At 30.1% G+C, this 14,000-nt stretch overlaps 1 protein-coding gene across 1 annotated transcript; it reads right to left on the bottom strand.

Moving 5' to 3' along the window:
* Positions 1 to 5,608: 5,608 nt before the first annotated feature.
* Positions 5,609 to 12,022, bottom strand: LOC129910089 (chitinase-3-like protein 1). The gene is made up of 5 exons (XM_055987351.1): positions 11,882 to 12,022; positions 11,659 to 11,777; positions 7,773 to 8,546; positions 6,216 to 6,363; positions 5,609 to 6,141 (listed from the first exon to the last, which is right to left on the bottom strand). Exons 1-5 carry the CDS (start codon positions 11,920 to 11,922, stop codon positions 5,748 to 5,750), a joined length of 1,476 nt encoding a protein of 491 aa, XP_055843326.1. The 5' UTR covers positions 11,923 to 12,022; the 3' UTR covers positions 5,609 to 5,747.
* Between the last annotated feature and the right edge of the window lie 1,978 nt (positions 12,023 to 14,000).

The raw sequence follows: 14,000 nt of genomic DNA, 5'->3' as shown, positions 1-14,000 counted from the left end.
ATATGTACTGAAGTAATTGAAAAAAAAAAAACATGCGTCATAATTCTTTATAAGCTTAAAAGTGCATTCCACCGTCACGTACACAAAAAAAAAAAATGCCGTCACGTACAGACTGTTTCGTAGTCGAAAACATTATTCATCTTCGACAAACACCAGAAAATAGAATTTTCAAAAATTTAAAAACTGAAATCTTCTTACCTTTTGAAAACAAACTAAAAATTTTTTCTTGAGCGAAAGACTTTATTTTTGAATCTACTACAATTTATTTTTTTACAAATAAGTTTATTGTTTAATTTTTCCTTAAAAATGCAGAAACTAACTATTATTATCATAGTACCTATGATCATAATTAAGAATTCGTAAAAAAAAATCGAATTCTTCAATTTTTTTTGGCGATTTATAATTTTCTTTTTAATAGAACTCCATTTTTTTTATTTTTTTTTTTTCATGATATTTTTCATTAATTAAAAAAAAAACTTGAAAAAACGGCTAAAAATTTTGAAATTTATTTTTCTACAAATTATAAATTAAATTGCATACTTGTTTTGTAGGTTAAAAGCATTTAAATGCCAATTTTTTCTATAATTTTTTTATGTTCTGACTTAGTTTCTTATAAAATTAAATTAGAAGTGTTATTTTATGAATGACACAAAAGAAAAGATAAAAAAATTCACAAAATAAGGCCGGAATTTGATTTCATGCATTTTTTGAAAAAAAAAAATCGTTGGATAAGTTTTTTATAACTATACGTAAAGCAAAATTTGAAAAAAAAACTTAGTGTCTTGTTTTCTGAAAAATCCAAAAATGTAATTAAAAAAAAAATGCGTTTGAAAATTGCAAATGAAAAATATTTTGTATAAAAAAAAATGTTATTCATCTTTATTTTCTTTTGGCTAAAAATAACTGTTTCATACATAATTTTAACATTAATATACAAATTCTTGTCAGATTTGTGTAAATTAAATAAAAACTAAAACAAACGAAAACAAAAAAAAAAACCAGAAAAAACAAGGATTTTTTCCTTTTTTTTTAAATACTAATATTTTCATACGATCTATTAGTTATAATATTAGTCAATTTTAAAAAATAGAACTCGTAAATGGTAAGCTTTACTGAGAAGGACAAAATTTGGCTTAACATAGTAGTTATAACTGTATAAATGTATAGAGAAATACAATTTTTTTTTCTTTAAGATTTTACTTTAAAAAATTGCTTATTTTTACTAACTGGGCAAAAGTAGTTTTTTATTTTGCTAGTTGCTCTTAAATGAAATAGTTTAATAAATCTTTAAAACAAGCAAAGTGTGAATAAAAATCAACAATTTTTTTATGTAAAATATGAAAAATACTTCGCATCAAGAGATCATTCTAACCCAAAAAATATATGACGATTTTTTCAGAGGTTAGAGAAATATTTTGGGTCAAATTAATCGAAAACAAAAATAAATAAAAAATTAATATTGTTAGTTTAATAAAATTAATTAAATTTAATGTTGATTGTTTACCCAGTCTATTTGTTTTAAAAAATTAACTAAACATGAAAAGTTATGATGATTTCATTTAGAATAATAAAATTTTACTCACAATACCCTCGCCTTGCATATTTTACACTCATAAAACATACACCCTTTAAAAACTTATCTTTAAAAAATACTATAAAAAAATATGTGTACAGTACAGATAAGTGTTATCACTCGTTTGCATAAAGTTTTTTTTTATATCTAAGGCGACAACACTGATTTTATTAATGTTTACTCTCAGAGTGTGATTTTGGTTATGCTTTTTTTCACTTGATTTCTGAATCTGAGCCATAGTAAGTTTTCAATACGATATACGACCCTCTTTTCTCTGATAGTCTTCTGATAAAAATTTTTGAATTTAAAGAAGAGTAAGAATTTCTTATTCTATATCGGTTCTGGATAATGAATGGGTTTGATTAAAAGAGAAACTTAAAAATTCTTTATCAAACCTGTTGCAATGAAAACATTAAAAAAGTATTACGTTGTAATTGTGAAGCTGTTTTTATCAGATAGCAACGAACGTCTCGTCTCTTGGGTTGATATTAACTCTCTTTAAGTGCATAAAAGGCGTGTGTGTTGTTGCTCGTTGGCGCTTTTGAATGACTAATCGATGTGAATTTCGACATTAACACTTTATTGGTTTTAATTTTTTTTTTGTAAAATATGTAGGTATAACGTATAGGGATTTAAAAAAAGAATTTGGTTAGTCAGAGATGCGCACCCAAACCGTGGTACATTATTTGGAATTAATTTACAAACAAAGGGTGTTCTAGAAATCGATAATGATCGATCTTGACTTGTGAATAAATATTTTCAGGATCGTTTAAATTTAGAAGCTTTAAAACGATTGTTATAGTTGTAAAAAATATTTGCAATACCTTTTTATTATGACTTTGATATGGTCTGTACTGTGTAGAGGAAAAACAAGTTATTTTGAACTTGAAAACATAAGATATAAAAAGAATGGCCAGGATGCGTATTAAAACAAAAATTTTGGCTAACATTAAGATTTTTTTTTAAATCAATCGAAAAACAATCGGTTAGCGAATTTATCGGTGCTTCTTAATGAATTTAAATTATTTTTAAGATTTCATCATCTTTTGCTGTGTTTTATTGGTACTCAATATTTTACTGAGTAAATATTTTATGCTGTAAATAAAAATAAACGATTACCTACTTTTATTTATTATTAATATTCCTTTATTCTTGTTGAAGGGTTAAAAAAGTATAAGTTTAGAAAAAAAAAAAAATTGTCTCTGTTCCCTACAAATAAAAAAAACTTTTGTTTATCCTTAGCAATCATTTTTTGCTGTTTCCCGTGCAAAATTATACTGAGATAAGTACTGAGTTACCAATTGAACACAACATTTTATTATGTACGAAACCTCGTGTAAAATGGTTTCAGGAGTGACAGGAATCATGTTGTTCCTTAAACCAGTTGCATTTCTTTTATTCTCCTTTCTGCACCATTAAACCGTTAAAACATCTTCATTTTTCTGTAATTATTATTAGCTTAATGGACTTTTTATGCTGTTTTTGTAGGTCAGTGTCCCTTGGTTGAATTGATAAAATTACCGAAAATAAAAAAATAAAGAAAAAGAAGATTAAAGGTTTTAAGTACCAAATAACCCAAGACGCATCATTAACTTTTAAAAGTGAAGAGTGAAAGACGTCTTGAATGGCCCATTTTGTTATGTGTAGGTACATTATGTATGTATAAGTGCCCGATTGCGGGCAAGCTTGGTACTTAAAGTCTATATAAAGAACACAGAATACGCATTAGGATACAAAATTTCACAATCAGCACATATATTTCTCCAAATTCGCCCATAATGTGTCGATTTGCTTTGTATACCTACGCCACCGCTTTAAAAAAAAAAGAGGAGACAGAGAGAGAGTCCATCTAAATATTCAGGCTGGAAGGATGTGGAATTAGTATTTCACATAAGTGTACTCAAAATTGTAGGTACATTTATTTAATTTTGGTAATACCGTTTAAAATTCGTTATGAAAACCATAGGTATGAAAATGAAGGTGTTTTGTATGGAGGAATTAATTTTGGTGTTTTTTTTTAATGATTGCTTTTTTATTTTGAACCAATCAATGCAATGAAAGCAAAAGGAAAATCAATTATTTTTAATGGCACTATATAATTTTTCTGCAGGTCTTAGCTCTATTGACAATGAAAAAGTAATATCAATCAACTTTCTAAAACTTACCTACATAATGTATATAAAAAAAAAACAAACTTTAATGAATGATTTACTAGAGGGTCACTGAGGCGTATGAGTTATTTACTGGAGTAACTAAAGAAAATTACTTCGGAACGGGGCCGCAATGCTCCGATTTTTTTTACTACAGCACGGGTATAGATGCAGTACGTTGGTGTTGATATAACCGTTGATTTTTTTATATTTTTTTTTTCCAAATTAAGTCATTTTTTTAGAAAATTGCCCCTCCCGGCTAAAGGGGGTGGAATAGGCACCCCCGTTCCATACAATTTTTTTCTTATCATGACTCAACCTACACGCTCTAGTTTTTTTGGTATATTCCTCTCGTATATCGTTCCTCTCAATGGTTGCCAACCCAAAAACTACTTTTCATAACTTTGGTGTTCATAGCTGAGGTTTTTCATAACTTTGATAACTTCGGTCTTTCATAACTTTGGTTTTTATAACTTTGACGCACATAACTCTGTCGCATATAACTCTGGTATTCATAACTTCGTCGGTTTCCCTCCAATTCTGGTACATATGTATATACAGTAGACTTTCGCTAACTTGAACATACCATAACTTGAACAATCCAATAACTTGAACATCCTATTTTGCTGAACTTTTTTATTGCTGACTCTATAAGTTGAATATTTTAAATATTCGAAGCTCTTTAAGTTGAACAAATAAATTGTATTTCAACAGAAGTTTGAATTTCCTCAATATAGGATACTACTTTTGTAATCGTGTTGTGTGTCATTTACATTAATTTATAATAACAAATTGAATTCATACAAAACGAAGACTTTTTTATATCTTCCAGTAACTTGAACAATCCAATAACTTGAACAGGCCTGGTTTCGTATGTGTTCAAGTTAGCGAGATTCCACTGTATCAAGGATTTTTGTATGGAATAATCCTTGATTAAAAGATAATCGAGTGTGAACAAACCGGCCCTAAATCGAAGTTTACTTGTAGAAAAAGATATAGTTTCTTCAATCTAGCAGCCCTATTATGTTATCCGATTCACGTGAACTCTTTGATTAGAAGCATTCAAATGGCAATTAAAATTAGATTTTAATAGGTTTTTTTTTAATTCCAAAAACGAAAGGAAGCAATGCATTGCCATCGAAAGATAGATGTTTTTTTTTAAGTTATATTAAACCTTCTCTAGAATAAAAATCTAAACAAATCTGAGAAAATAAAATTGTGAAGAAAACGTTAAAAAAAAATTATTATAAATTCAATCGAATAAAACAAAAGAACTACCATTTCTAATGTGAAAAAAAAATAAACGGTATCCAACCCTCATAGAGAATTTATTCATGTTTTAAAAATCTACCTTCAATTTTCATTGACTATTGAAATAGTCCTATTCTGCTATTCGATTCCCACGAAAGTTCATTTAAACAAATCGTTTTTTGTTGACAATTTCAGGAACAACCCTTAGTCATGGAAAGATAGAAGTTTTTGGAGTACTTTAGCAATTGAATCGGAAATAACAATAGGGCTGATCGTTAATCAAAAACAAAAGATCGTTTTCCGTTCAAAATTCAGTTTCTTAAGCATTTTTTTTTAACAGTACTCATTTAAATTGCGGATTTTACATCACATGTTTCGTCTTAAGATCTTAAAATATAAAGCTTCAAATTACTTTTTCATGTCTCAGGTACGAATATTTTTAACAAAGATTCGGATTTTGTTTTGAGCCTTTAATTTTTTCAACTCGTATAAATGGAATTGAACCCGGCTGCAATTTGAATTAAATTCTCAATGAAATGAGAAAAGGTCTAAAATATTATGTAATAGCAATCTTTGCTCTTTTGCATGATGTTGAAAATGAAAATAAGGAATATTTAGAGATAAAACAATAAACTAGACTAGAAATAATTTCACTTTTATTTATATCCATAACTCAAAATACATTATTTAAAACATAACATATATTTATATACACAACACAGCATACCCATAGCATAACAAATTGATTTATTTCCAAAAATTAATATCATTTTCTATTTCCCATCAAAAAGTACCGCCTTCACCGTTTGAACCAAAGGAAACTTCAAATTATTCCCTTTTATTGATGACTGATCACTTGGTTCCATATTAGGATCACAAAATCCACCATAATCATCGGTGTTGAGGGAGAAAATCATGGCCCCACCTAAATCGTTTTCTGTAATATATTTTGTTTTGCAAGCAACGCTTTTCTCGTTTTCAAATGATATCCATTCAGTTCCACCATAAATGTATGGGGAACATGTGACTTCATCAAATACTGTTGTAAGGAATACATTATTTTGCTTGAACCAGCATATTTCTGAAAAAGATGCAAAGCCCATACTGCCAACACCACCAATTCCACTAGACGGGCTCTCTATGCCATTGTTGAAGGGATTAACTAAACTAGAAGTAAAAGAAAGCAAATATGGGTTTAGTATTAAGTTTTTGTAAGTTCACTTCTAAATTAGATTACATACGTAAAGGAATGTCCATATGTTGGTAATCCAACTACTAATTTTTGTCTATCGAGTCCACTTCTTAGCCAAAAATTTACAGAATAATTAATGTTTAAGGTTCCCAAGACGGAGTGTTCTTTGTAGCGAGCGAATAACGGTGCATTTAAGCCTATTAAAAATGAAAAATAAAACAATTTTTTTTTTTAATTTTAACTTTTATGAAATATAAACTTAGTCGTTTATGAATTACAAATAATACGAACAGAATCCCAACATTTATGTTCATCTTTACACATTCTTCAATTAACTTATACTTCAGTAAGACAATGCTTCACATAAATTTTTTTTTTTGTTTGGTCATTCATTTGGAAGCTTTGGAAATTTCAAAATAAATTAATTTTGTCGTAGTACGACTATAGAAAGAATTTCTGTACTTGGCGGTACGTCCGAAATCGGTCCGAAATCATGCGTAAACTAATGATCATTCTTGAGGAACAATTATTACGGTTGAATTATTACAGGGGAGGAATGCAGCTAACTATATCATTTGAAAATTAAAAAAAAAATATATCTTTAAAATAAGGACAGGGATAGATTCCGGTGGTGCTCAATAGATTTGATTGTATCTGTAATGGAAGTATCATCTTTCATATTTAAATCTCTATTTTGGATTCTGTTCAAATAGCTGAAGTAGGTCTTATGAGAACCTGCCTAGATATAGGAATAATACTCGAGCTTTGGATAAATGTATGATTCATAAACCTAAGTACCTAAAACCTAAGCATTTCACAGAGTTTTTGGCGAATATGAAAACTATCATTAAGAGAGTTGGAGACAAAACAGAGTCCTAGGTCACACAAGCGTTTTAGATTTCAGACTTGAATCCATTAAAACAACTTGAATTGAACGATTTGAAAGTAAATTTCTAAGAAGAGATTCATTAACAGCAAGCATTTTCGATGCCAAACTCTAACAAATGAAATAGCAAAAAAATCATGCAAAATTTTGGTTTGTAGAATATGGACGTTGAATTGGTGCGTTTTCTAGCCTTTTTCATTTATTTAAGATTTTCCTCAGTTGGGTTGGCTTTGTACTATCTGTAGCTTACCTCTTTGTTTAATGAGCCTGTTTTGGACTGCTTCGATTAGTAAACTATATCATTTTGGTGTTTAATCAGAAAATGTTTGTTTTGAACAGCATTCAGTTATACTCAATATGACTATTTAAATTTTTTTTTTGGAATAGGATTTTATGCACTTGTTTTTGATTCAAAACGGTTAGGAATGTTTATTGTTGTTCTAACGTCTTTCAAGAAACTGTATTTATTTTAATATGCATGCGAATAAATACGGGTGTATCAGGACGTTACTTGAAACAATGGTTAACACGATCTATTTAAAGACCTGTAGCACTAATTTGATTCAATCGAGCAGACTATCTTCAATTGAACCAAATTAGGTGCTGCCATCCATCGATTGCATCGACCACACTCGATTGACTTTAGAATCCAAAATATTTACTTTTTTTAAAATTATATTAATCTTCCATACAACATCAAAAACTTTCAACGATACTTACCAGTAAATGGAGTACTCCTTGCATAAAAATGATAATCATACGTCATTATATTAGCAAAATCCGCATACAAATTAATTTCTCTAGCATCATAAGCAAACAAAGCAATTCCCTCTGCCGCAGCCAAAGCCACAGTCAGTAGATAATTCTTCTTTTCCCGAATATACTCTTGACGAATTTCCCGCAACAATTGTGAAAAGTGTTGCCGTTCTCTATTGTAAGCTGTTGGAAATTCCCAATCCAAATCGACTCCATCCAATGAATGATTGCTTAAGATTTTCTTCAACGATTGTATAAATATCTTTCGATTGGCATGATTGCGAACCATTTCAACGAATCCATTCGAATCAGCACCTCCAACCCAAAGAAGTATTTTAATATTGGGGTTTTTTGAGCGAAGACTATGGCTTTCATTCAAAGCAGCTCGCAAATCATCAGTCAGGATTATGGAGTTATTTTGAACATCTGCAATGCCAATGTTAATGTGCGTACAAAGGTATCCATCTACTCCAGACAAACGCAAAGCATCCATCTGTTTCAATGGAGTCGGGACAGTGTAATAGCAAACAAGACGCTTTACAGCAGTCGTTTCTTTCGGTTGATAGATATTCTCATCATACTCAGCAGGATCCCTCACATCATAGTGCAATGAATTCTTTGAGGAAGAATTCTTGAAATGATTCAATTGATAGATTCGAAAATCATGTGATATGTTGGTTGTTTCGTGGATATTGTTTGCATAGTAAAATGCTCGTTTGTACCACCATTCGGGGACATCTATATAACAAATCATGAGATTAATATAGTACATAAATACAAATTAGCCCAGTCGGGATGTACAAAAAATTAAGCTGAAATGGCAAAGTTTAATGGTGAAATTTTTTTTTCATAGAACGGTAGTGGAGGTCACTGGGATCTTAAAATCACTATCTCGGGAAAATCACATTTTTCGAGTTAATTTGAAAATACTATATCCTAACTGAGCTTAAACGTTATAAACTCTTTTGAGTTTAGATTTTAAGATCAACGCAATATGGGAGTGTTTTCTTATGTTTTTGAGTATGAAAAATCTAGCTGCGATGTTTGTTTTTGAAAATTCCCGAAATTTTATAAACAAAAGACACTATCCTAAAATCGGTAAGTGGAATGTTAAAGAAAGTAAGTATATTAGAACTACGGTGATCATCCGTCCCGGTTTAACCGCGACTGTCCCGTATTTTTATAGCTTGTCCCGGGTTGTTTATTTAAGAAACCCGGGACGAATAAGTGTCCCGTATTTTGTAGTACGTCCCGTAATTGTCCCTTTTTTCAACATTCTCTGATTTTTGCATTCAAAATTTTAAATTCTTTGTACGGAAAACAAGAAATCTAATTTTTGAATAAAAGCATTAGTTTAAAAAAAAAAAATTTCGTCAAGTTTTTAGTTCCAGCTTGTTTTTGACAAGTTGGAAAGCTACGCCAGAAAAAGTTTTTTCGAATAATGAACAACGTAATGAAAGAGGAAAGAACCCAGCTAAATTTCAAAACTTTTAAGGAAATACATATTAAAGTTGAATTAAATACATATTACAAAAAAAATTGGAAATATTTAATCAAAAATAGTTACATATATCATAAAAAAATCTTTGATTTCTTTTTTTATTTTGGAGGAAGTTGGAGGAACTTTTTTTTTAATACGATATACAATTATTATATAATAAGACAAATAAAACACCATCGATTGAAAAAAAAACTAGGAAGTTGTAGAGGCATCAAGATTTGAATCCAGAATAATTAGAAAATGCTTGATTATGTGTTTTGCTTATGTGGCTTGCTCATTTTGATCAATATCTCGAGATTGACTCATCTTACAGAAAATTTGCAAAGACGTTTCTGACATAAAATTAAATTATCTTTCTTTTTTCCTATAGAATGAATACTTTTTTTTATTAAAAAAAAAATTCCCAAGTAAAAGCTGAAAAAATAATATTTTGGAGTACTGTCAAACTGAAAGTATAACTTTAAAAAGAACATTATGTGTGTCAAAAAGAAAGACAGTTTAATTTTCTATAAGATATGGATGCATTCACGTGTCTATCTTAAGGTATCCGGATACCTTTGTCTTTGTGTTTTTGTAATCCCATGGTAAATCACAGCCTGTGAGTATATTTATTATTTTTATATTCCTGTTGAATTTTAATTACTTGGATTCTAAGAAGAAAATCGTCTTCACTTTCAGTTAGCTAATAAAAAGAGTCTGATTCGATTGCAGACGGTTGATATTCGCTATCACTAGAAGAGATTTTTAATGTCTTTTTTATACATACTTTCAGTGTTGCTGACTGTGTGTTCATTCAAAATCTTCAATATATGGTATAACTTCCGGAACTGAAATCTTCACTGTCCATGTCCAAATTATACGGATACAAAACTATTTCGTTCAAGTTTCTAGTTAGAAAATATTATTATGTTCATTTGTTCAGCGTTTAATTAAATCTAGCCTCTTTGGAACCATTAAAAAGTTATAAAATTCCAAACTTCAAACTGATTAATTGGTGTACTCAGGTAAGAAAGCAATTGCAATTGAAGGGTCCAGGGGACATGTTCACTTGTTGTCAAAAATAAACTAATAATGAGGTCTTGTAGTATTTACTGAGCACTATCTGATGGCATCCTTACTTTTATAAAACAAATTTAAGCCTTGCTGAAATAATAAATAAATTGTGTGCTTTTAGTAATAAGTTGTATGAAGAACGAAATTTTAAAATGCGTTTTTCTCGAAATGAGTTGGAATGGAATTATGTTGTTTTTCCCCTGGACCCTTCAATTGCATTACATACAATTTGTATACTGGTTTTTTTTTTAAGTACTGGGACGTAGAGATGATTTTGAAAGAGTTTTTATCGAGACAGTAAATTCTGTTTTATGAAAAAATGTGTATGTATCATATATAATTCATGGGAAGCTGGCGGCAAGGGAAAAAATTAATTAATTTATTAAAAAATTAAATCCAATGTGCTTCATTGGACGTAGAGTTGATGATGAGAATAATGATGAACGTAGACAGGTTTTATAAGTTTCTATGGGGACAGTTAAGTTGTTAAAATCTATACTCAAAGTACCATCTTAAGCTCAGTAAGAGAAAAGTATTTTCAAATTAACTCGAAAAAAAATATGAGTCATTGAGAAAAAAATTTGTAAAGACAAAAGAAGAATGGGCTTTTTGAACGTTAGGCGGCCATTAATGAAATTGGTAGAAATTGAAAGAACTATAATGTAGGAAAAACTTTTACTATGTCCGTTTTGTCGTATTGCATTTAAAATGAAAGATATTGCAATATTAATGTTTTTAATGCATCGTGCAATATGCGAAGGACAAATTGAATTATATTTTTTATTTTTTAAGTATGAAATATGATGCTCTGTCATTTTTTCTATGTCTGAAAACCTCAATCTTGAATATGCGATCATTAGAAGTCAAAATATTAGCTTTTACAGCCAACAACTTGGAGATTTTTTTTTTGAGTTTTCAAACGATTCAAACTAACAACAAAAAATTGAAGAAAAAACTATCAAAAGAGGCTCGAAATTGTTGTTTTAAAAAGCCAATATTTTCGGTTCTATTGGTTGGAAATCAAAGGTAAAGATCTTCAAACACCTTAAAGTTATAAAATTCAGACAATCTAAATAACATAGCAGAACGTCCACATTCCATACCAATTTGCCCATTCTCCTTTGTAGAAAAAAAATTTCTACTTAGGCTCAAGCTCTTCTTTCCCGAAAAACTAATTTTAAGTTCCCAGTGACCCTCTACCGTTCTATGAAACAAACATTTCACGATTAAATTTGTTCCATTTGAAATGTTTATTCCAACTGGGCTAAATTATTATTTTGTAGTTTTTGTATTTGCCTGATAAGTTTGGTGGATAGACCAATGGATGTGTATAAAAGGCATTCCAATAGGCAAAAACTGCGATTGTTGTTAGAACATATAAAGCGACAAGCAAACGCAATCGACAATACGAATAGCTTCAAGGTTCCAAGAATAAAAATTAATAAAAGCAAAAAAAGTTTTATTATTTGTTATTCAATAATTCATTATTAGATTAATTTGATTCATCATGAAAACTAACCGATATCCATTTGTTTCATCAAATAATTGATACTCAGCCATTTGATGATTAATTTTTTTGTTTTTCTTTTAATTGAAAAGATTTGAATTTGTCATTTTTTATTTAAAGTTAATTTGCAACAAATACATTTTATCTTTGAATGCAATTAGGGGGGTTCACATTGACTAACTTACCGGACAGACCAGCCGCCGTTTGGTCTGATCTGATGCTGTTTTGATAGTGTGAACACCCATCCGACGACCTGTCCGGTTTGCCGGATGGTTTTCAAAAAATTTTGATTTTTTGGTGGTCGGACGAACATGTTAGTCAATTGAACGACATGTCTGTCCGGCAGACAGTGATAATCCATTCTCTTGAATTTGAGAGCAGAATAGGTGAAAGATACATTAAAAATAAGATGAAAAATGGGTTTTGATGAAAATTGTCTGATGAGTGTGAACGAAAAATATAATTCAGCCATCAGGCCAAATGACAATGGGTCTGTCCGGTAAGTTGGTCAATGTGAACCCCCCTATTCCTTTTTAGAATTATTTTCTGATTTTATCACTTTTAATTTTTTTTTTTACTTCAGTTGCATAGGAAATTTGCAAAGCAAAATAAGAAATATGTATGTAAACGAAAAGTGTCACAACAAAGAAAAAATTTGACGTATCTTGTCAAGTTTTTTGATGTTTGTTTTGTACTTATTTTGTTAAAAAATATTACAGGGATGTTATTGAAATTAGAAGCAGAGGGATTTAAAAAAAAAAAACATAGAAAAAGAGTCATCCACACGTCGGACAGTAGAAGGAATGTGTGGGAAAAACGGGAAAATTAAAATCCATGTGAATAAAAAAATGAGGAACTCAACCAAATATGCTTGAAATAGTAGGCGTATTCACGATACGATGCGAATGGTTTTGTATCGTTGGTAAAGTGCAAAAGTGTAACATTTTCTTACACTAAAACAACCAAATATCCAGACCACCCTTTTGGCGTTGTGCTGACGACATTTCGAATTAAGCGCGTCAGCAGCGTACTACCTGGCTAAAAATTCCCCGCTAAAGGCTTGGCCACACCGAAGGGTACATGCGGTAGCGGTACGGGTACTTGTATGAAAAAAAATTCCAAACTGATACATCAACGTTCAGATGTGGAGTTTTTTTTTTCATACAATTACCCGTACCGCTACCGCATGTACCCTTCGGTGTGACCAAGCCTTTAGCGGGGAATTTTTAGACAGGTAGTACGCTGCTGACGCGCTTAATTCGAAATGTCGTCGGCACAACGCCAAAAGGGTGGTCTGGTAATTTGGTTATTTTAGTGTAAGAAAATTTGTATGAATGATAAAAGAGATGGGGCAAAATTATATGGGACCTGGGCCATGAGCGTACATTAATGAGACTAGTCTCAAAATGAAGCTGGAGGTTAGTATATTCAATCTATGATTTTTTTTTCAAATCGTAAGTCAGGGTCTTGAGATGCAAGGCTCCAAAGTTCGTTCTAATAACCCTTACTTGTCCCTTTTACATGCAAATATCATGAGAGCTACAAGAGAAATATTGATGTCAAATGAAAGGTTTTTAAGTACTATGTAGTTAAAGACTAACCTTTTAAACAATATAAAATATATATTACACAGAACGAAGAAAAAAAATCGATTCATGTTCGAAATTAATGGCATTTATTTTCAAATTAAATATGCTTGCGATCGACACGTACGCATGTGTAGTTATAAAACTGTTTTAATTTTGTAGAATGCGATTAGAACCGGTTTAGAATTTTGTTTATCTGACCAAATTATGTCATGTGGGGAAAACCAATCGGTTAATACACATTTCAAAAAACTTTGTAGATCACTTATAGAAAAGGAACGAATAAGATGTTGTTATTGTAAAGAACAATTTTATTAGAACATTGGTTTATTGTATTTAATAACATTTTAATTAATTTCAAAGAACTTATAAGTTTATTATAGTTTCAAAAAGCTCCAAGAAATATATTTTAAACTAAAACTGGGACAAGAGTGGATTTATCGAAAATCTTCTTTAGTATGTATTTTGTAATCTAGTTTATGTAAACAAGTGAGTGTAGCCCAGAGTTCATCACAAGTAATTATAGTTTTTGTGTCTCTCTAACA

Source organism: Episyrphus balteatus, chromosome 2 (assembly GCF_945859705.1).
Source record: "Episyrphus balteatus chromosome 2, idEpiBalt1.1, whole genome shotgun sequence".
NCBI classification, from domain to species: Eukaryota; Metazoa; Arthropoda; class Insecta; order Diptera; family Syrphidae; genus Episyrphus; species Episyrphus balteatus.
The sequence above is the reverse complement of the archived record's forward strand: the minus strand, read 5'-3'. Positions and strand labels throughout refer to the sequence as shown.

What these genes read in the sequence shown, in the direction of transcription:
- LOC129910089 (XM_055987351.1), bottom strand. Translation starts at nt 11,922, where the DNA reads ATGGCTGAGTATCAATTATTTGATGAAACAAATGGATATCG. An exon ending in CTATCCACCAAACTTATCAG is followed by an intron (nt 8,547 to 11,658) that starts GCAAATACAAAA and finishes TTTGTTATATAG; the next exon opens with ATGTCCCCGAATGGTGGTAC. An exon ending in ACATATGGACATTCCTTTAC is followed by an intron (nt 6,142 to 6,215) that starts GTATGTAATCTA and finishes TTTTACTTCTAG; the next exon opens with TTTAGTTAATCCCTTCAACA.